Source organism: Theropithecus gelada, chromosome 11, assembly GCF_003255815.1.
Source record: "Theropithecus gelada isolate Dixy chromosome 11, Tgel_1.0, whole genome shotgun sequence".
Taxonomy (NCBI): domain Eukaryota; kingdom Metazoa; phylum Chordata; class Mammalia; order Primates; family Cercopithecidae; genus Theropithecus; species Theropithecus gelada.
The window spans coordinates 91,957,100-91,980,363 of NC_037679.1; the positions used below are offsets into that span (position 1 = coordinate 91,957,100).

At 49.7% G+C, this 23,264-nt stretch overlaps 1 protein-coding gene and 1 pseudogene across 2 annotated transcripts in view; one reads left to right on the plus strand and one right to left on the minus strand.

Annotated features, from left to right (window-relative positions):
* Positions 1–18,182, minus strand: part of CHFR (checkpoint with forkhead and ring finger domains) — a 35,221-nt gene extending 17,039 nt beyond the window's left edge. Inside the window, exons 1-8 of one of the 2 annotated variants that reach the window (XM_025402888.1) lie at positions 18,093–18,182; positions 17,742–17,886; positions 14,031–14,130; positions 9,954–10,063; positions 8,340–8,399; positions 7,200–7,421; positions 4,948–5,112; positions 1,394–1,553 (exon numbers count right to left, since the gene is read on the minus strand). In XM_025402888.1, coding sequence (XP_025258673.1) covers positions 1,394–1,553; positions 4,948–5,112; positions 7,200–7,421; positions 8,340–8,399; positions 9,954–10,063; positions 14,031–14,130; positions 17,742–17,874 — 950 coding nt within the window. In that variant the 5' untranslated portion in view covers positions 17,875–17,886; positions 18,093–18,182. Of the gene's footprint in view, positions 1–1,393; positions 1,554–4,947; positions 5,113–7,199; positions 7,422–8,339; positions 8,400–9,953; positions 10,064–14,030; positions 14,131–17,741; positions 18,069–18,092 lie in introns of those variants that run through there. The other variant, XM_025402889.1, reaches the window with a different exon arrangement.
* Positions 18,183–21,971: 3,789 nt separating this feature from the next.
* LOC112635038 lies at positions 21,972–22,473 on the plus strand (annotated as a pseudogene).
* The last annotated feature ends 791 nt before the right edge of the window (positions 22,474–23,264 follow it).

Here is a 23,264-nt window from a genome sequence, read left to right on the forward strand (position 1 = left end):
AAAAAAAAAAAAAAAAAAAAAAAGAAATCAGAGGCCACATGGCCTCTGTGTTTTCAGGAGGCACAGAGGTGAGATTATGACTTCAGGAACACAAACAACGAGACACCAAGTGTTTCTGGAACAGAAGCTGGAAGGTTCTCACTCTTGAGTTCCCACGGAAAAGCAAGGAGGCCCTTCCTCAGCTGCCCCTGCATTCATTCCATGCTGAATACACCTTCCCGGCTAAGGAACATTTAAAATGTGCACAGTTCCTTCCATTTGTCTGCAGAGGTCACTGGGTCACACACGACCCACACACCCAAAACTTGTGGGGTCTACAGCCTCCAGCTCAGGGTTCCAGGTTTCCTCCCTGTTGGCGCCACAACTAAAATGCAAGTGGTGGCCATGCACGGTGGCCCACGTCTGTAATCCCAACACTTTGGGAGGCCAAGGCGGGCAGATTACCTGAGTTCAGGAGTTCGAGAACAGCCTGGCTAACATGGTGAAACCCCCATCTCTACTAAAAATACAAAAAAATTAGCCAGGCGTGGTGGCGCACGCGTGTAACCCCAGCTACTTGAGAGGCTGAGGCAGGAGAATCACTTGAACACGGGAGGTGGAGATTGCAGTGAGCTGAGATCACGCCACTGCACTCCAGCCTGCGTGACAGAGCGAGACTCCAACTCCAAAACAAAAACAAAAACAAAAACAAAAAACCAGCCTGGGCTACATGGCGCAACCCTGCCTCTACAAAAATACAAAAATCAGCAGGGTGGCTGGGAGCAGTGGCTCACGCCTATAATTCCAGCACTTTGGGAGGCGAAGGTGGGCGGATCGCCTGAAGTCAGGAGTTCAAGACCAGCCTGGCCAATATGGTGAAACCCTGCTCTACTAAAAAATACAAAAAATACAAAAAAATTAGCCTGGTGGCACACGCCTGCAGTCCCAGCTGCTCAGGAAGCTGAGGCAGAAGAATCGTCTGAACCTGGGAATCTGAGGTTGCAGTGAGCCAAGATCGTGCCACTGCACTTCAGCCTGGTGACAGAGCAAGACTCCATCTAAAAAAAAAAAAGGAATAAAAAATAAATACATAAATAACAATAAAATCAGAACATTAAAAAAAAAAGTCAGCCAGGCATAGTGGTGTGCACCTGTAGTCCCAGCTACTGAGGAGGCTGAGGTGGGAGAACCGCTCGAGCCCGGCAGGGAGAGGTTGCAGTGGGCTGAGATAGCGCCCACTCTTACCCGGGTGACAGAGCCAGACCTTGTCTAAAAAAGAAAAAGAAAATGGTAACCTCAGCAGATGCCAGGCCAAACAGAACCTGGAGGCTTGTTTCATGCCCAGCCCCGCCCCACACTGGACGAGGAACCTGCAGTGCCATGTTCCATGAGCCAAGGGTGAACGCAGTCGCACCTCACGCAGTCGTGTAGCAGGTCCTGGCAGATGATGCATGTCAGCGTCTCCTCCATCTTGTCTGGCTTCCCAGTCGCTGCTCTGACGTCCTCCTGGACGGTTTGGGTGTTTCTACGCGGTTGTGCGACCAACAACTGCAGGTTCAGGTCAAGGTCCCCGTCTACAAGAGAAAGGGATGTGTTCTGACTGTCGTAACCGAGGAAATACATGCAGTCGTTTTTTTTTTTTTTTGAAACGGAGTCTTGCTCTGTTGCCAAGGCTGGAGTGCAGTGGCCCGATCTCGGCTCACAACAAACTCCACCTTCCAGGTTCACGCCATTCTCCTGCCACAGCCTCCCAAGTAGCTGGGACTACAGGTGCCCGCCACCATGCCCCACTAATTTTTTGCATTTTTAGTAGAGACGGGGTTTCACCATGTTAGCCAGGATGGTCTCGATCTCCTGACCTCGTGATCCACCCGCCTCGGCCTCCCAAAGTGCTGGGATTACAGGCGTGAGCCACCGCGCCTGGCACATGCAGTCTTTTGAGCTGACAAACATCTTCACCTGTAGAAAGAGAAAATCTCCAGGCCACAGATGTTCAGAACCAGAAGCAGAAAACACAGAGGCCTTGCCTTATCTTTGTATTTCCAAAGCGCATCTTTGGCTGGGCGAGGTGGCTCACACCTGTAATCCCAGCACCTTGAGAGGCCGAGGCAGTCTGACACCAGCCTGGCTGACACAGGGAAAACCCCGTCTCTACTGAAAATACAAAAATTAGCCGGAAATCGCTTAAACCTGGGAGGCAGAGGTTGCAGTGAGTCAAGATTGTGCCACTGCAATCCAGCCTGGGCAACAGAGTGAGACACTATCTCAAAAAAATAATAATTAAATAAATAGGGTATTTTTCAGAAGGTCCAAAATAAATCTCATATTCCAATAGGTTTAAGTTTTGTTTTAGAGACATGGTTAATAACATTAAAAAAGACATTCAGGATGTGAGTTAGTGTTGAAGGCCAGCTGTCACGGTGTATGATGTCACTTTCTTTAAACACAAACTGGGACTCGTTTGTGTCACAGAAGAAAAGGCTGAAAACAGAGACTGAAGATGTCAACAGCAGCTCATATTTTTTTCTTCTGGTGTGTTTTTTTGTCTTTTTTTTTTTTGAGATGGAGTCTCAAAAATGTGGTGTTGATTTCTTTACTTGAAACAAGTATACGAACAGTTTTGTGTGGTTTAATTGCTTAGCAATTCCAATGTCATTGGAGTTGAGAAGAAGGTAACATCTTTTTTTTTTTTTTTTTTTTTTTTTGAGGCGGAGTCTTCACTCTGTCGCCCAGGCTGGAGTGCAGTGGCGCGATCTCGGCTCACTGCAAGCTCCGCCTCCCGGGTCCGCGCCATTCTCCTGCCTCAGCCTCCCAAGTAGCTGGGACTACAGGCGCCCGCCACCGCGCCCGGCTAATTTTTTGTGTTTTAGTAGAGACGGGGTTTCACCGTGTTAGCCAGGATGGTCTCGATCTCCTGACCTCGTGATCCGCCCGCCTCGGCCTCCCAAAGTGCAGGGATTACAGGCGTGAGCCACCGCGCCCGGCCCGAAGGTAACATCTTGAGTTTTCTTTAACTTTTTTTTTTGAGACAGTCTCTCACTCTGTCGCCCAGGCTGGAGTGCGGTGGCGTGATCTCAGCTCACTGCAAGCTCCACCTCCCGGGTTCACGCCATTCTCCTGCCTCAGCCTCCCGAGTAGCTGGGAGTACAGGCGCCCGCCGCCACGCCTGGCTAATTTTTTGTATTTTAGTAGAGATGGGGTTTCACTGTGTTAGCCAGGATGGTCTCGATCTCCTGACCTCGTGATCTGCCCGCCTCGGCCTCCCAGAGTGCTGGGGTAACAGGCTGAGCCGCCGCGCCCGGCCCTCTTCGGGTGTGTTTTCATTTTTCTAGAATGCTGAGATGTTGGTAATCATCAATTAATTTTTATTTTTAATTAAATAAACTGCACACAATTTAAAAAGCCAAATATTTACAAGAAGCCAGATGCAATGGCTCATGCCTGTAATCCCAGCACTTTGGGAGGCTGAGGCAGGGAGATCACTTGAGCCCAGGAGTTCGAGACCAGCCTGGGCAATATAATGAAACCCCATCTCTACAAAAAAAAAAAAAAAATTAGCCGGGTATGGTAGCACGCACCTGCGGTCCCAGCTACTCAGAAGGCTGAGGTGGGAGGACTCTCTGAGCCCAGGAGGCGGAGGCTGCAGTGAACCAAGACTGAGCCGCTGCGCTCTGGCCTGGATGACAAAGCAAGATCTTGTCTCTTAAAAAAATGTATAGATAATACATTTAGAAGAAAACAAAGGCAGTCACCTTCTGCCTCAGCCGCTCCTCACCTGATTTCCCTCCTTGGAGGAAAACTACTTTCATGTCTTTGAGCTGTTTCTTCTGGTATTTACCTCTGTGTTTCTAAGTTATCATGGTACATGTTGATTTATCAATTTTAGACATCATCCCTGACATCTATTAACGTAGAGCAAAACTCTGAACTGAGACCCCCCCACCAACATTATGTTAACACAACCGTTAGTTCATGATATTGTATTTGTATTCTGCTTATGCAAGTATTCACTGCTGAGCCAAGTAGTGTACTAGATTGTTGTAGGACTTACACAATTTTTCATGTTTGCTAGAATTAAAATTTCCTCACTCCTGTGCTTATTTTTCCTATGTAACTGTTGCTGATTCTTTCCACACCTTCCCCATGCCGATCAACTCCACGTGTCAGACAACCTGTGAATGTGAAGATTTAAGCTACATTTTTAGAAATTATTGTCCTACCAGGACAGAGGGCTTTCTTTTTTGATTTTTATTTATTTATTTATTTATTTTGAGGCAGAGTTTTGCTCTTGTTGCCCTGGCTGCAGAGCAATGGCACAGTCTTGGCTCACCACAACCTCCACCTGCTGGGTTCAAGCAATTCTCCTGCTTCAGCCTTTCAAGTAGCTGGGATTACAGGCATGAGCTGCCACACCCAGCTAATTTTTGCATTTTTAGCAGAGACAGGATTTCACCATGTTGGCCAGGCTGGTCTAGAACTCCTGACCTCAGGTGATCTGCCCGCCTTGGCCTCCCAAAGTGCTGGGATTACAGGCATGAGCCACGACGTCTGGCTTGATTTTTATTTTTACAGACCAAGTCTTGCTTTGTCGCCCAGGCTGGTCTTGATCACCTGACCTCAAGAGATTCTCCTGCCTTGGTCTCCCAGTGTTAGGATTACAGGTATGAACTACTGCACCTGGCCAGGAAGGAGGACTTTGAGATTAATTCTGCAACTCAGAACGGACTATTTCCAGACCAAGAGAATAGCCTGTAGTAAACCACAGTGCTATCGGGATTATGCAAACCACAAAAAACAGGCCCAGGTTTTCTGAATGAAAATGCCAGAGGTGTTCACAGGCATCAACCTGAGGCAGGGTCCACGTGCCCCTGCAGGAAGCAACGCCCCACAGCACAGAGCATGGCAGCGGCCCCTGCATGCCCCGGGAGCTCATGATAGGGCAGAGGACACACACAACCAGATACTAACCTTTCATTTTCTTCTTCACGGGCTCCAAATCCTCCTGATCCTGGGGTTCCAATGACGAAAAGGATGCAGGCTTTCTGTCTGGGAGAGCTGAGGCAAAGCTGGAGATTTTATCGCTTGCCACGGAGGGACCACATCCTTTAGGGGAGATGCCACCACCCCCAGACTCTGTGAGAGGAATCAAACAAGACAAGTGCTGATCCATCCAGCTCAAGAGAGAACCACGACTGTAGGGTATCACTGACTGGAACCCAGTGCAGCTGGCAACCTAAGATGTCATAGTTTAGGAATGACAAGTGGCTTACCACGAGTGTGTGCTCACTCAACTCACATCTTCACTGTATTTGTGCCCATCTCTGTGTGGGGTGGAGCTGGGGGCAAGAAGCGCATTCACAGAGGAACAAATGCGGAAATGTTTTTGACCAGGTTTAGCCCTCGGGCGACAAGTCTAACTCAGGGTAAATCCACATATTTGTGGTCATATGATGCACACCGTGTCGTAAACTGTGTTAAAATAGAGGTTTGGGCCCGGTGCGGTGGCTCACACTTGTAATCCCAGCACTTTGGGAGGCTGAAGCAAGTGGATCACCTGAGGCCAGGTCGAGACCAGCCTAGCCAACATGGTGAAACCCCATCTCTACTAAGAATACAAAAAATTAGCCAGGCATGGTGGCGGGCACCTATAATCCCAGCTACTCAAGAGGCTAAGGCAGGAGAATTGCTTGAACCCGGGAGGCGGAGGCTGCAGTGAGCCGAGATCGTGGCACTGCACTCCAGTCTGGGCAACAAGAGTGAAACTCCTTCTGGGGAAAAAAAATAAAAATAAAAAATAGAGGTCAGAGGCCGGGCATGGGGCTCACACCTGTAATCCTAATACTTTGGGAGGCCAAGGAGGGAGGATCACTTCATCCCAGGAGTTTGAGACCAGCCTGGGCAACAAAGTAAGACCCCATCTCTACAAAAAATACAAAAAAGAAAAAATTAACTAGGCATGACAGTACGAGCCTGTGGTCCCAGCTACTGAGGAGGCTGAGGTGGGAGGATCACTTGAGCCCAGGAGGTCAAGGTTACAGTGAGCTATGATCACGCCACTCTCCCCACCTGGGCAACAGAGCGAGACCTCTTCTTTTTTGAGATGGAGTCTTGCTCTGTCGCCCAGGCTAGAGTGCAGTGGTGCAATCTTGGCTCACTGCAACCTCCGCCTCCTGGGTTCACGCCATTCTCCTGCCTCAGCCTCCTGAGTAGCTGGGACTACAGGCGCCCGCCACCATGCCCAGCTAATTTGTTGTAGTTTTAATAGAGACGGGCTTTCACCGTGTTACCCAGGATGGTCTCGATCCCGTGACCTTGTGATCCGCCCGCCTTGGCCTCCCAAAGTGCTGGGATTACAGGCGTGAGCCACCGCGCCTGGCCAAAACTGGTTTTAAATAACATTCTCTTCTTGATGAACTCTGAAAACATCATGCTAAGTGAAAAGCGCCAGTCACGGCTGGGAGCAGTGGCTCATGCCTGTAATCCCAGCACTTTGGGAGGCTGAGGCGGGTGGATCACGAGGTCAGGAGATCGAGACCATCCTGGCTAACACGGTGAAACCCCGTCTCTACTAAAAATACAAAAAACTAGCCGGGCGTGGTGGCGGGCGCCTGTAGTCCCAGCTACTCGGAGGCTGAGGCAGGAGAATGGTGTGAACCTAGGAGGCGGAGCTTATAGTAAGCCGAGATCGCGCCACTGCACTCCAGCCTGGGAGACAGAGCGAGACTCCGTCTCAGCAATAGAAAAAAGAGCCCAGTCACAATAGACCACGCATGATTCCATGTCTGTGAAGTGTCTAGAACAGAAAAATCCAGAGGCCAAAAGCACACACAGCTGCCAGGGGCCATGGGGAAGGGGACACGCAGAGTGACTGCTGATGGGCACCAGTTTCCTTTTGGTGTCAACGAGTGGTGACGGTCCCACAACCTTGTGATGTACTAAAATCCACTGAAATGTACGCTTTAGCTGGATGACTTTTATGGTATGTGAATTATAACCTCAAGGAAACTGTACAATACACCATGGTACTAGAGTCCCTGATCTTCACTTCTCTTGGGAAGTAAAGGGAACAACACAGTCAATATTGACTCCTACAGAAATCTTACTACTGAGAACCTCATGCCAGTCCTCAGTCGCTTATCTGTCTCTGTAACAACACAGGCAAAGAGTAGTGAACAAAAACTATGCAACCAGCACCAAGACCTCATGAGATGTGACCTCACCGCAACTGGAGGAATGCTCTCGCCCTGCAGGAGGCGGCTCCGTGGAAGAGGCCAAGGCTGTGGGGAAGAGGTCTGATGTCGACGTTGATGGCTGTGGTTCCTCAAAGCACACCTGAGCGGTGGGCGACAACGGAGGGAGCCGGGGATCGGCCCCTGGCCCTGCACCTACACCTGCACCTGAGGCATCTTTGGTCCCATGGAACACATTTTCCTTGTTAGCTTCTGTAACCCAAAAGGAGCAGAAGGAGCATACATCCAGGGCTCAGGGAGACACTCTAGGGATTGAAACGCTCTTAAGAATGCAACAGCCCCGCCGGGCGCGGTGGCTCAAGCCTGTAATCCCAGCACTTTGGGAGGCCGAGACGGGCGGATCACAAGGTCAGGAGATCGAGACCATCCTGGCTAACACGGTGAAACCCCGTCTCTACTAAAAAATACAAAAAACTAGCCGGGCGCAGTGGCGGGCGCCTGTAGTCCCAGCTACTCGGGAGGCTGAGGCAGGAGAATGGCGTGAACCCGGGAGGCGGAGCTTGCAGTGAGCTGAGATCCGGCCACTGCACTCCAGCCTGGGCGGCAGAGCGAGACTCCGTCTCAAAAAAAAAAAAAAAAAAAAAAAAAAAAAAGAATGCAACAGCCCCAAGGCCAGGCACGGTGGCTCACGCCCGTAATCCCAGCACTTTGGGAAGCCAAGGCAGGTGGATCACCTGAGGTCAGGAGTTTGAGACCAGCCTGACCAACATGGTGAAACCCCATCTCTACTAAAAATATAAAAATCACCCGGGTGTGGTGGTGCAACCTGTAATCCCAGCTACTCGGGAGGTTGAGGCAGGAGAATCTCTTGAACCCGGCAGCTGGAGGTTGCAGTGAGCCAAGATTGCACCACTGCACTCCAGCCTGGGCAACAAGAGCAAAACTTCATCTCAAAAAAAAAAAAAAAAAACGGGAGGCTGAGGCAGGGTAATCGCTTGAACCCAGAAGGCGGAGGTTGCAGTGAGCTGAGATCGCACCACTGCACTCCAGCCTGGCGACAGAGTGAGATTTCATCTCAAAAAAAAAAAAAAAAAAAAAAAAAAAAAAAAAAAAAAAAGGAATGCTACAGCTCCTAATATGCATCTGCTTCTTTGCTATAGTCTTACTTACCAAAGGATTCTTGTGTCATGCCTTGCTTTTCATTTAAAGATTCATAGAGGTATGCCACGTCTAAAAGAAAATTAATCAAATCAGAAACGTGGTGGCCCCTGTGCAAACCGAGAACTCATTTGTCTCTTCTGTTCTCCAGTCCATTTGTTTTTGTTGATTATTTTGACTCATCAGCTAATAACAAATTCATCAGTTCAAGAGTTTTTAAAAGAAGTAATCTAAAACATCTTTTCCAACTCAAAAGAAATAAGCCTCGGGGAAAAATGGCATCAGGAGGCAGAAGAAGGTGAAGAATCTATGTCTCACTTATAACTTCAAACTACACAAAGGAGCAGATACAAGAGCCTTCTGTGTGGCAGGGGCTGGTCAAGTTTATACTGAAGATGCCTAAGACGTATTTGCCCCATTCTTCCTCACCACTGTGGTCTTTAGGTATTTCAGGGGTGGCCAGGTGCGGTGGCTCTTATCTGTAATCCCAGCACTCTGGGAGGCCGAGGCAAGCAGATCACCTGAGGGCAGGAGTTCGAGACCAGCCTGGCCAACATGGCGAAACCCTGTCTCTACTAAAAATACAAAAATTAGCCAGGTGTGGTGGCATGTACCTGTAATCCCAGCTACCTGGGAGGCTGAGGCAGGAGAATCGCTTGAACCCAGGAGATGGAGGCTGCAGTGAGCCAAGATCACGCCACTGCACTACAGCCTGGGCAACAGAGCAGAGTGAGACTCTGTCTCAAAAAAAAAAAATTAAATAAGTACTGGCCAGGTGTGGTGGCTCATGCCTGTAATCCCAGCACTTTGGGAGGCTGAGGTGGGTGGATCACCTGAGGTCAGGAGTTTGAGACCAGCCTGTCCAGCAGGGCAAAACCTCATCTCTACTAAAAATACAAAAATGAGCCAGGCGTGGTGGCAGGCACCTGTAATCCCAGCTACTTGGGAGGCTGAGGCAGGAGAATCGCGTGAACCCGGCAGGTGGAGATTGCGGTGAGCTGAGATCACGCCATTACAAACTCCAGCCTGGGCAACAAGAGCAAAACTCCATCTCAAAAAAAAAAACAAAAGGATTTCAGGGGTGACCTTGGAAGGACTCCCATCACTTTCCTTGTCCTATACCGTCCTTCCACAAAACCAAAACGCAGACTTCTGGAGCTTTAAAAACTTACTGGAATCCAGTCTAACCTTTGATGTTTCTTGTAAGGTCTCCAAAAGCAGAGCCATCAGTGGCCTCCAGACCCCCGGTCCTAGGTTTTATCCCCATAACTCAAGTTCTTCTCCTGTAGAACCTAAGCCATCCCCGTGAGTTTCTCCCTGGCTGCCACGTTGGGATTGGCTGCTCAAGGCCACGGTGGTATTCCTGAGGAATGGCTGGACTCGACACTCCCACTCCTCAACAGACACTATTCACAACAGGAACCCACGTGAGCAAGAAAGGGGGTGTAGCCGGGAGGAACGTTCCTACGGGAAGGGGTGTAGCCGGGAGGAACGTTCCTACGGGAAGCGGTGTAGCCGGGAGGAACGTTCCTACGGGAAGCGGTGTAGCCGGGAGGAACGTTCAGAGCGCGCCCTCGCGTGCACCCCTGTGTGCGTCTGACCCTGGCAAGCCTTCCTCTCTCTTACTGTGTTCCGGTTCATTCTTCCTGTACACCAGGTAGATGACATCCCCAGTCTGTAAAGGGCACGTCTGCTTCTTCACAACTTTCAGCTTGTTAATCACTGTTCCGTTGGTGCTGTAAAAAAACAAAAACACAATTTATTCTACTTAAAGTAACTTGGAGTTACGAGATTTTTTTTCTAGCACCATCAGCAAAGCAGCTCAATATGACCATTCTGGAAATACTTGTAGGAACAGCATAAATATGTAACGTCGCACACATCCGTGCACCCCTCACCATTCTCTCGAGAAATGGCTCACCCACTTCTGCCTGACTGACAGCCTAACCAGTCACCACACCTCCTCACGTGCTGGGCAGCTCTGCTGCTGCAGGCCTGGGTTCTCTCCTGTTTGCCTCCTACTGGACCCGGAGGCCTCGCCTGCAGTGTGGTGCTTCCACCTCCAGCCTCCCCTGAGCTGGACTTGCACTATCCACAGTTCCGTTCCCTGCAGCCATCACGACCCCGGTGAGCTCATGCCTCCAGTAAGTGCTGATCCCTCCCAAGAGACTGGCTCTGGGCAGAAGCGGAATAAATGCCGGGCCATTAGCTGCAGGACACAGCCCTGCGCTCAGAGCCTGTGGTCTGGCTGCCAAACCCCTCGAGACGCTCTGCCCTGGGAGAGGCCAATTCAGATGCTGCTGACCCAGGGACAGACAGGAGGAGGCTAAGTTGGTGGGGCAGGAAGTGCCTCCTGGGGACCTCTGAGCAGAGACCTGATGGGAAATCAGGTGTTGGTCAGGTGACGAAGGTCCAAGAGCACAGCATACCCGACACACAAAACGGCAACCAAACAAAACGATTGATTTCAGCCAAACCACACAGGCCTCAGCTCTGCAGCCTCACTCCTGAGGCCCCAGCAGTGGACAGAATTCACATCCGAGTGACCACCACAGTTTGCTGAGGTATGGGAGTGGCAAACGATTTCTGTAAACAGAGGGTAAACAGTGTAGGTTTTGCCATCACCTGGTCACCTGGTCACCACTGCCACTACCCAGCTCTGCCGTCTGTAGCAGGAAAGCAAATGCAGACAGTAAGCAAATGAACTGCCATGGCCGTCTCCCTGTAAAACCTTCAAAACCAGGCAGGGGCTGTGTGTGCCTGAGTTCTGCTGTTGCAGTACAAAGCTGACCCTGGAAGATGCGGTTTTGAGCTGTGCAGGTGCACTTATACACGGATTCTTTTCAATGACAGGTGCAGGTGCACTTATACACGGGTTCTTTTCAATGACAGGTGCAGGTGCATTTATACATGGGTTCTTTTCAATGAGAGAGAGTGAACCCCACACACATGCTGGACTGACTTTCTGTGTCCTCGTGCTCCACAGGGCTAGCTACGGGGCACGAGTACACACAGATTTGGGTGCATCGGGGCACTGGAGCTGGAGTGACTTAGTGTTCTCATGCTCTGCAGGGCTGGCTACGAGGCTGGAGTGCGCACGGATTTGGGTGCATGCAGGGGCGCTGGAACCAATCCCCCCAGATGCCGAGGGGCGACTGCAGTCATCACTCATTCTCCTGCTCTTTCCAAACAAAAATCTGATTATTTCACTCCTCCGCTTACGCCCCTTCAATGACTCCTCACTGCTCTCAGGCTAAAGCCCAAGCTCCCTCGTGCGACTCTGCTGCTCACCACATGCTCTGACATGGCCCTGCTCATGCTCGGAGGCCCCCATACATGTGGTTCCTTCTGCTTGAGCAACCCTCCCCTCCAGCCCACCTCTGCCAAGAACGTGGCACACTCTTCTACATGCTGCTAGACGACCACCTGCCAACCCTGCCGTGAGAACAGCACACTCTCCACACGCTGCTAGAAGACGGCCTGCCACTTGCAGCAGATCTAAAAGACGCACATTCTGGCTGGGTGCGGGAGCTCACGCTTGCAATCCCAGCACATGGGGAGGCTGAGGCAGGTGGATCACCTGAGGCCAGGAGCTCAAGTCCAGCCTGGCCAGCATGGTGAAACCCCATCTGAGCCGGGCGTGGTGGCGGCACCTGTAGTCCCAGTTACCTAGGAGGCTGAGGCAGAAGAATCGCTTGAATCTGGGTGGCAGAGGTTGCAGTGAGTGGAGATCACACCAACTGCACTCCAGCCTGAGCCACAGAGCGAGATTCCATCTCAAAAAAGAAAAAAAAAAACGGAATAGGCACATTCTGAGTGACGCTGACACAGGCTTCCCTTTCAAGAATCATCCCAAGAAAACAGACATGAAAGCAGAGTTTGGGAAAGAGTCACTGCAGTGTTATTTATAGTAAGAAAAAGTCAAAACAATAAATGTCCACCAATAAGGGAAGTGACAAAGAAACTATCCTAAAATGACAAGAAGATGAGATAGATGCAGACGCAGGGACGTGTGAAGCGCTCCACACAACACTGTAAGTGAAAAAAGCTTGGCCGGGCGCGGTGGCTCATGCCTGTAATCCCAGCACTTTGGAGGCGCATCACCCGAGATCAGGAGTTTGAGACCAGCCTGGCCAACACGGTGAAATCCCATCTCTACTAAAAACACAAAAAAATTAGCTGGGTGTGGTAGTGCGTGCCTATAATGCCAGCCACACGGGAGGCTGAGGCAGAAGAATCAATGGAACTGGGATGTGGAGGCTGCAGTGAGCCGAGATTGCACCACTGCACTCCAGTCTGTGACAGAGTGAAACTCCATCTCAAAAAAAAAAAAAAAAAAAAGAAGAAGAAAAAAAAAGCTGACGCTACAACAGTATGCGTAGCGTAATCGCATTAATGCAAAATATATATACCTACACATGCATTTCTAATGTATGAACGGGATTTTGGAAAGCTTTCCACTTTCTAAGTTGAATATCCCTAAGCTGAATGTCCTTAATCAGATATCTGAAGTCCTAAACTTTTTGAGAACCAATAAGACACTCAAAAAATACCCACTGGAGCATTTCAGAATTTTGAATCAGACACGCTCAATTGGTAATTATAATGCAAACATTCTAAAATCTGAAAAAATTCAAAATCTAAACACTCTAGTCCCAATCATTTCAGATACTCAATCTGTACTTAAGTTGTACAAGAATGAGAATTTATTAGTTTTAAAAAACGATTTTTGGATTTGAGGGAAAGAAATCAAACCTGAATAGGCTTGCAAGAACTAAAAATCACGAGCATCTTTTAAGTCTTATTTCTGAGACATATTTAATTTGAATACATTCAAGAAGGGTCATAGATACCAAAGTGTCACTAAGTGTCCCATCCTGGAAACCAGGAAATACGTCTTCTTCTACCTTGGGAGCCTAATTAACTACAGTCATGTCCCAGATAATAACTTTTGTTTTGTTTTGAGACGCAGTTTCACTTGCTTCTCAGGCTGGAGTGCAATGGCGCCATCTCGGCTCACCGCAATCTCCGCCTCCCAGGTTCAAGTGATTCTCCTGTCTCAGCCTCCCGAGTAGATGGGATTACAGGTGCATGCCACCATGCCCGGCTAATTTTTGTATTTTTAATAGAGACGAGGTTTCTCCATGTTGGCCAGGCTGGGCTCGAGTTCCTGACCTCATCTGCCTGCCTCAGCCTCCCAAAGTGCTGGGATTACAGGTGAGCCACCACGTCCAGCCTGGTAATAACGTTTTGTTCAACAGATGCATATACGGTAGTAGTCTCATAAGACTAAAATATCCTATTTTTACTGCACCTTTTCTATGTTTAGATAGATAAATACTTTTACCATTGTGTTACCACTGCCTATAGCATTCAGTTCAGTGGCACGCTGTTCAGGTTTCCAGCCTGGGAGCAACAGGCTGCACCATGTAGCCTAGGTACGTAGTAGGCTATACCACCAGGTTGGTTTAAGCATACTCCATGATGTTTGCAAGATGATGGAATTGTCTAATGACACATTTCTCAGACTGTATCCGTGTTGCTAAGGGACACGACATGCTGTGTTATAAAAATGAGCCGCTGTTATCACACCACTGACAGCATTTCTTCTCCTCCTCAGCCGTGGCACACAGCACACTAGCACGGAGTCAGGCTTCTTAAGGTACAAGAAGAAACACCAAAAGAAGCTCAGAACATACTCACCTGGTATCTTCCAGTGTCACCTGACCTGATTTTTCATCCACTACAATTTTACAGTGATCTCCAGAGACCAGTTTATTGCCGGGGAACGAAAGGTCGCAACCTACAAAAGACAGGGTGGGATGACATGGAATATGACCGTGGGAACTGTGAACCCTAATGCCCTTTGCTTTACCAAAGTATGTGGTTCAAACTCAGGATCCCCCTTGTACATATGTAAGAAAAACACTTAACCAAGACAGTTATGAATTTTTTTTTTTTTTTTTTAAGACAGAGTCTTGCTTTGTTGCCCAGGCTGGAGTGCAGTGGCGCAATCTCAGCTCACTACAAGCTCCACCTCCTGGGTTCACACCATTCTCCTGCCTCAGCCTCCCAAGTAGCTGGGACTACAGGCACCCACCACCATGCCTGGCTAATTTTTTGTATTTTTAGTAAAGATAGGGTTTCACCGTGTTAGCCAAGATGGTCTCGATCTCCTGACCTCGCAATCCACTCCCCTTGGCCTCCCAAAGTGCTGGGATTACAGGCGTGAGCCACCGCGCCCGGCCCGTCCTGAATCTTTCTGAATCCCCACCCTCTCAAAGACACCCATCAACACCTCTAGCTACACACAGCCTCTCAAATGACAATTTTACAGCCGGGCACAGTGGCTCACACTTGTAATCTCAGCACCTTGGGAGGCCGAGGCAGACAGATCACGAGGTCATGAGTTCGAGACCAGCCTGGCCAACATAGTGAAACCCCATCTCTACTGAAAATACAAACATTAGCCAGGCATGGTGGCAGGCGCCTGTAATTCCAGCTACTTGGGAGGCTGAGGCAGGAGAATCGCTTGAACCTGGGAGGCGGAGGTTGCTGTGAGCTGAGATCATGCCATTGCACTCCGGCCTGGGCAAAAAGAGTGAAACTCCGTCTCAAAAAAAAAGAAAAAAGAACAAAGGCTTTTTAATATCTCATCATTAATCATTACTGCTTATAATAATCTATAAGGATACATAGAGATACTATAAGACACTAAAGGCAATTAAAAAGTGAAGGGTTGCCGGGCGCGGTGGCTCAAGCCTGTAATCCCAGCACTTTGGGAGGCCGAGACGGGCGGATCACGAGGTCAGGAGATCGAGACCATCCTGGCTAACACGGTGAAACCCCGTCTCTACTAAAAAATAAAAAAAAAAAAATTAGCCGGGCGAGGTGGCGGGCGCCTGTGGTCCCAGCTGCTCGGGAGGCTGAGGCAGGAGAATGGCGGGAACCCGGGAGGCGGAGCTTGCAGTGAGCTGAGATCCGGCCACTGCACTCCAGCCTGGGCGACAGAGCGAGACTCCGTCTCAAAAAAAAAAAAAAAAAAAAAAAAAAGTGAAGGGTTTGGTCAGGCGACAGTGCCATGCAAATGTACTTTTCCCAAATGTTCCACATAGAATGACACCCTGAATCTGCTTTGGCCTGAGCCTTGCTCCCATCACTGACCTATGGGTGTGTGAATCAGAGACTCAATATTGTCAAGATGCCAGCTGTCCCCTAGGATTGTTTCATACATTCAAGGCAATTCCAATAAAAATCCCAGAGGGCTTGCAGACACTGACAAGCTGACTCTAAAGTTCACAGAAAAAAACTGTAGAATAACCAAAGCAATTTTGAAAAAGAATGAAGTTGGAAGACTCACATTACTTAACGGACTTACCATCATGCTATAGTAATCAATACAGTATTGTAGCCGTGTAAGGATGGCCAGAGACAAACGTAAAACCTAAAACTATGAAACTTCCAGTGGAAAAGACAGGTGAAAATCTTAGTGCCGTCGGGTCTGGCATGGACTTCACAGACAGGACACAAAAAGCACAAACCAGGAAAAAAAATAGTCAGCTGAGGTTCGTCAAAAGTAAAATCTGGGCCAGGCACGGTGGCTCACGCCTGTAATCCCAGCACTTTGGGAGGCTGAGGCGGGTGGATCACGAAGTCAGGAGATCGAGACCATCTGGCTAACATGGTGAAACCCCGTCTCCACCACGATTACAAAAAATTAGCCTGGCGTGGTGGCGGGCGCCTGTAGTCCCAGCTACTAGGGAGGCTGAGGCAGGAGAATGGTGTAAACCCGGGAGGCAGAGCTTGCAGTCAGCCGAGATGGCGCCGCTGCACTCCAGCCTGGGCGACAGAGCCACAAGTGAGACTCTCAAAAAAAAAGAAAGAAAAACAAATTCTGGGCTGGGAGATGTGGCTCACGCCTATAATCTCAGCACTTTGGGAGGCCGAGGCGGGTGGATCACAAGGTCAGGAGTTTGAGACCAGTCTGGCCAACATGGTGAAATCCCGTCTCTACTAAAAATACAAAAAAATAGCCGGGCGTGGTAGTGCGTGCCTACAATGCCAGCTACACGGGAGGCTGAGGCAGGAGAATCATGTGAACCCAGCAGGTGGAAGTTGCAGTGAGCCGAGATCGCACCACTGTACTCCAGCCTGGGCGACAGAGCGAGACTCTGGCTCAAAAAAAAAAAAAAGGCTCAGCGCAGTGGCTCACGCCTGTAATCCCAGCATTTTGGGTGGCCAAGGCGGGCGGATCACTTCAGGCCAGGAATTCAAGACCAGCCTGGTCAACATGGAGAAACCCTGTCTCTACTAAAAATACAAAAATTAGCCAGGCATGGTGGCACACGCCTGTAGTTCCACACTACTCCAGAGGCTGAGGGGGAGAATCACTTGAACCAGGAGGCAGAGGGTGCAGTGAGCTGAGATCACACCACTGCAACCCAGCCTGGGCGACAGAGCAAGACTCTTAACTCAAAAAAACAAACAAACAAAAATAAACAGGTGCAAACACATTATAAGGGGTGACAGTAAACAAAAAAAATTTGCTTCCAAACAGCACATATTTCCCATCCTCACTCCTTTTTAAAGTATAATGTCAGAGCTAATTTATTAATTTTCACACAAACTAAACATTTTTGTTGACAGGACCAGTACATTTCCCTCCCCATACAAAGGCTACAGGAGAAAATCAAACTACCAGATGGTTACTTGGGAGCCTGGAGGCAGTGAATGTGGAGGCTGAGGGAACTTCCTCTCACTAATTGTATGACTTTGTTCAAGTTCTTAGCTTTCCAGGTTCATTAAATAAATAAATATTCTAGGATATTTATTCTAGGGGCTGAGATCTTTGTTAATGTAGGCACTTTATTTATTCTAGGGGCTGAGATCTTTGTTAATGTAGGCACTACATCTATAAATTTCCCTCGAGTACTGCCTTGGCTGCATCCTAAACGTCTTTTGGTGTATTCTATTTTTGTTTCATTTGTCTCAAAATATTTTTAAAGGTTTTCCCCTGTAAAGACTTATTTGACCCATCGCTTGCTTTTAAGGGTGTGGTGTTTAATGTCCATATATCTGTGAATTTTCCACTTTTCCTTCTATTATTTTTAACTTTGTTCCATTATAATCAGAAAAGATACTCTGTATAGCAACGAATGTGACAATATTGCATTCCGGAGAGTATATTAACACAACTACTTTATAAAGTTGTAACGAGGGCTAAATGATGTGCATGAATCATGCGCAAGAGTGGGTGGGCAGAACGCCGAATAAACACCAGTTCTCACGTGAGATTTCACTCCACCGAAAAATCTGGAGCTCACTGCACCGCCGCCCCTGTGGCCTGCCCGCAACCGGGTGGCTCTGCCCGGCCCGGCCCGGCCCCCGGCCCCGGCCCCGGCCCCCGCCCCGCACCTCGTCTCCGCCCGATGGTCCACTCCCGCTTCCTCAGGAGGACGTGCGGCTCGCCCTCCTCGGCGCCCAGGCGCAGGAGCCGTCCCCAGGGCTGCGGCGGCGGCGGCTGCTTGCCTTCCTCGGGCCGCTCCATCGGGATTCACATCTGCGGAGACCCCGGAAACGCCCGTGGAGACTCCCGACCCCAGAGGCCGAGACTCGGCGCCCGCCCCACCCCGCGAGCCCTGGCCCGGCCGCCCGCGCCCACGCAGCCCCGCGGCCCGGCCCAGACGCCGGCGGGCGCCCCCTCCCACGGCCGCAGCCAGGTCCCCCTTCGCGGTCCGCCGCAGCCCTCTCGCCAGCCGCGCTTACCCCCGCCCCGCGTCGAACCCGGAACCGGCTGCGCCGCCGCCGCTGTCAACAGACATTGCGGCTCCCTCAGCTGATCCGCGGGGCGGGGCCAGCGGCGTCTGCGCCCCGCGATTGGCTGGCGGCGGCGCTCACCGAGAGCGGCGGCTAGAGCGGAGCCGGGAGTGGCCAGCGAGAGTAGGCGCGTGGCGGACGCGCGGCCATCTTTGATCCTGGCCGGGAGACTTCGTCGCCTGCGGATCACGGAAGTGGCTGCGGTGGGCGCCATGTTATGTTGGGGCAGAAAGGACGGGGAACTTCCGGATTGGAAGCCCCTAGGATTCTGAAAGCCCCGCTGAGCTGCGGATGAGTCCTAGGAGTCGAAGACGGTCCACCTTGGTTGTCACGAGGTAGTGCACGTGGAGACCCTTTCGGGTACAGCTGCACACAGCGGATCACACAGATCCGAAGTCTGAAGCACAGGGCGCGCTCCGGGAGTGGGAGCGGCTGCGTTGTGGGCAGGGCGGACGCGGGGCCACGTCTTGGCGGGTGTTTTGCGGTGTCTTCCCGTTCTGAAAGCGCGTACCCTTTACCTCAGTATCCCACTTTTTGGAATCCCGAGACGTTCACGCGTGTGCTCCAGAGAAGGGCGCCAGAGGGTATTCCCTGCAAGTGAAAGGTTGGCGAAAGCGGAGTAAACACGGCGAGGTGCGTCCACAGGGAGTCTGTGCGGTTTGAAGGAACCAGCCAATGTCTGCACTGAGGAGGAGCCCCCAAGTGCGGTTTTAAAAGGGTGAAGCAGGACCCGCCGCAGTGATTTATGCCTGTAATCTAAGTGCTTTGGGAGGCCTAGGCAGGAGGATCTCTTGAGCCCAGGAGTTTGAGATTAGCCTGAGACCTCATCGCTACCAAAAAAAAAAAAAAAAGTCGGCATCCATTTGTGTAAAACAAACCATATATACACACGTATATGCATATATAAACATTTGTATATATAGGTATAGGCATGTAGCAGGACGAGCAGCAGACAAAACTCCTCAGACACCGAGTTAAAGAAGGAAGGGGTTTATTCAGCCAGGGGCATCGGCAGGACTTCTATCTCAAGAGCCGGGCGAGTAAGCGATTCCTGTCCCTTTTAAGGGCTCACAACTCTAAGGGGGTGCATGTGAGAGGGTCGTGATTGATTGAGCAAGCAGGGGGTACATGACTGGGGGCTGCTTGCACCGGTAATTAGATCGGAACAAAGCAAGACAGGGATTTTCACAGTGCATTTCTATACAATGATTGTAATCTATAGATAACCAATTAGGTCAGGGGTCGATGTTTAACTACAAGGCCCAGGGTGCGGCGCCGGGCTATCTGCCTGTGGATTTCATTTCTGCCTTTTAGTTTTTACTTTTTCTTTCTTTGGAGGCAGAAATTGGGTGTAAGACAATATGAGGGGTGGTCTCCTCCCTTAGGCATTGTTATCTATACCTTGTAAACCAAAAATAAATTTGTAAGCCCCCCAACCAACTGAATGAACTGATTCTCTCAATGTCAAAGTTAACCTGAAAAACCAGTTCAGTCCCTGATGGGAAGCAGGGTTTGGACATGTCCCATTATACTCTCCTCCCTTTGGAATTCAGGTATAACTGACCAGCATCGACATTAAAACAGTCACCTTAAGGCTGACCAAACAGACTGTAGTATTAAAATACATCACATGACAAATAGCAGGCCCTGGAAGAAAACGAAGTATTTTACCCAGACATGCATTTCTTTAACATAGTTTTATGTAACCCTGCAGAACTGTCTCCTGGGGGAAATCTATTTTGTAGAGAATCTCCTTCCTTTTCCACATCTTTTCCTGATCCAGGAGAGAACGTAAGAGTCTGGCACCTTTTTAATTCTGATCAGAAACATTTACCACCTATTCTTTCTGAAGCCTGCTGCCTGGAGCTGCATCTGCATAAGAATGGCCAGGATGGTGGTGTTCAAGCCTGTAATCCCAGCACTTTAGGAGGCCGAGGTGGGTGGATCGCTTGAGCCCAGGAGTTCCACACCATCCTGGGCAACATAGGGAGACCCCGTCTTAGCTGGGCGTGATGACAGCACATGCCTATCGTCCCAGCTACTCGGGAGGCAGAAGTGGGCAGATTCCTTGAGCCCAAGAGGCCGAGGCTGTGGTAAACCACAGATTGTGCCACTGCAATCCAGCCTGGGCAACAGAGACCCTGTCAAAAATAATAATAAAATGGAACCTTGGGCTCCCTTATCTTAACCCAGACACTCCTTTCTATTGATTCCAGGTCTCTAGATAATAACTCTTTCAACCAAGTGCCAGTCAGAAAATCTTTGACTCCATCTATGAACTTTCTCCCTAAAATGTGTAAAACCTGCCGGGTGCGGTGGCTCACGCCTGTAATCCCAGCACTTTGGGAGGCCGAGGCAGGTGGATCACGAGGTCAGGAGATCGAGACCATCCTGGTCAAGATGGTGAAACCCCGTCTCTACTAAAAGTACAAAAAAAATTAGTCGGGCGTGGTGGCAGGTGCCTGTAATCTCAGCTACTCAGGAGGCAGAGGTTGCAGTGAACTGAGATCGTGCCACTGCACTCCAGCCTATTGACAGAGTGAGACTCCATCTCAAAAAAAAAAAAAGTATAAAACCAAGCTGTAGCCCCACCACCGTGGGCACAGGGTCTTAGGACCTCTTGGGACTGTGCTGTGGGCCGTGATCACTCACTTTTGGCTCAGAATAAACTTCTTCAAATATTGTACAGTTTGACTCTTAACTGATAATGTGTACATACAAATATGTTTATGATAATCTCTGTAGAAAGGATACACAAGGAAATGGCGGTGGCTTCCTCTGGAACATGGACTTGAAGTCAAGGGGGTAATGAAGACTTACCTTTCACTATATATTTGTCTCAGTCTGAGTTCCACCAGAAAAACAGAACCAAAATCGGTAGGATGATGGAGAACACAGCATCACCCATGAATTCCATGAGCATGGGCCCACGGTGTACCTCATTTACTGTGAAGTGGGTACTTTGATCCGAAGCAATGCCATTGTTACAGGAAAAAGAGGCGTTCCAGTCCAGGCTCCATGAAAGGGTTCTTAGATCTTACACAGGAAAGAATTTGAGGTGAGTCACTGAGCACAGTGAAAGAAGCAAGTTTATCAGAATCTACTCTGTTACAGAATAAGGCAGCCTCAGAAAGCAGAAGGAGGAACGCTGTACCACAAACTCTTAAGGAGCTACAATTAAACCTGGAATGTGCAGATGTGCTCACTAAAGGTAAGGCTGTTGGTGCTATCAGTGACCATTAATCCTTCAACCCAAGCCTGCTCATTAAGGTTCTCTCTGAGTAAAGTGGGCTGCACTCTTAGGACATCTGGACATTCTGCAGGCTTGGTGGGAGATGTCCCGTATGATCATAAATATTTCTGCAATTATAATTGGTGGTCAGCTTAGAATGTGGCTATTTTCAGACCATAACAACCTTACAGGTGCCTTGTGAGTGCCTGGCTACTCACCTTAAGATAGAGTCATTCTAGTCATGTTTTATTAAACCAGCGACCTGGTAGACAGAGCTTTCTCTAACGCCACGACAGTGGATAAGGCATTCTGTGAGTCCACTCATTCTGTGAGTTTTGGCACAGTCATTGCATGATGATGGAATGCTACTCTGTATGCCTCACTTTATGACTTGGTAGGTCAGATAACACTGAGTTCGTGATGAGCAGCTCAGGTCATGCAGTAACTTGGTGGTCCCTGGTTAATTATTCAGTCCCTAATACTGTCTAGTAGCAAGCCAAAAGCTGGTTGTCAGAAGAAGAGTTCGGGTGGAGGCAAGCACTTCTCAGACCTCGGCTGCGCTGCCCTAGGAGTGCCGAGCCCGCAGAACCACAGCCATGACTGAGACCAATGTGAATCCGAAGGCCTAGCCCCTCGCCGATGCCCACCTCACCAAGAAACCACTGGAGCTCGTTCAGTAGTCATGTAACTACAAGCAGCTTCAGAAAGGAGCCAAAGAGGCCACCAAAACCCTTAATGGGGGCATCTCTGAGTTCATCGTGATAGCTGCAGACACTGAGCCACTGGAGATCATTCTGCACCTCCACTGCTGTGTGAAGACAAGAACGTGCCCTACATATTTGTGCGCTTGAAGCAGGCCCTGGGGAGAGACTGTGGGGTCTCCAGGCCTGTCATCACCTGTTCTGTCACCATCAAAGAAAGCTCACAACTGAAACAGCAGATCCAATCCATTCAGCAGGCCATTGAAAGGCTCTTAGTCTAAACCTGTGGCCTCTGCCACGTGCTCCCTGCTAACTTCTCCCACGAGGTTGTGTATCATATTGTCCGTGTTAGCATGTAGTATTTTCTGCTACTCTCTATTGTAAAATGTTGAAGTACAAAAAAAAAAAAAAAAAAAAAAAGTAATTATCCGCAGACAATGTCAGGGCTTTACACCAGAATCCTAAAAGTCTACATTGTGATTCTCCTATGCGGGCCTGCCAAGGCTCCACCCAGCATTGCTCTCTGCCACTGACATGTCAAGCAGCATTGGATCTGCTGGGTCATGTGACCAAGTGGCTGGGCAGCTTGCACAACAGCCTGCACCTGTTGCAGAGCCTTCACTTGTTCTGGGCCCCACTCAAAACTAGCAGCTGGCTGGGAGCTCAAGCCTATGATTCCATCACTTTGGGAAGCCGAGGTGGGTGGATTACCTGAGCTCAGGAGTTCGAGACCAGCCTGGCCAACATGGTGAAACCCCCGTCTCCACCAAAAATACAAAAAATTAGCCGGGTATGGTGATGCACACCTGTACTGGGGAGGCTAAGGTGGGAGGATTGCTTAAGCCTGGGAGGCGGAGGCTGCAATGAGCCATGATCGTACCACTGCACTCCAGCCTGGGCAACAGAGTGAGACCCTGTCTCAAAAAACAAACAAAAGGCCGGGCGCGGTGGCTCAAGCCTGTAATCCCAGCACTTTGGGAGGCCGAGACGGGCGGATCACGAGGTCAGGAGATCGAGACCATCCTGGTGAACACGGTGAAACCCCGTCTCTACTAAAAAAAATAGAAAAAAACTAGCCGGGCGAGGTGGCGGGCGCCTGTAGTCCCAGCTACTCCGGAGGCTGAGGCAGGAGAATGGCGGGAACCCGGGAGGCGGAGCTTGCAGTGAGCTGAGATCCGGCCACAGCAC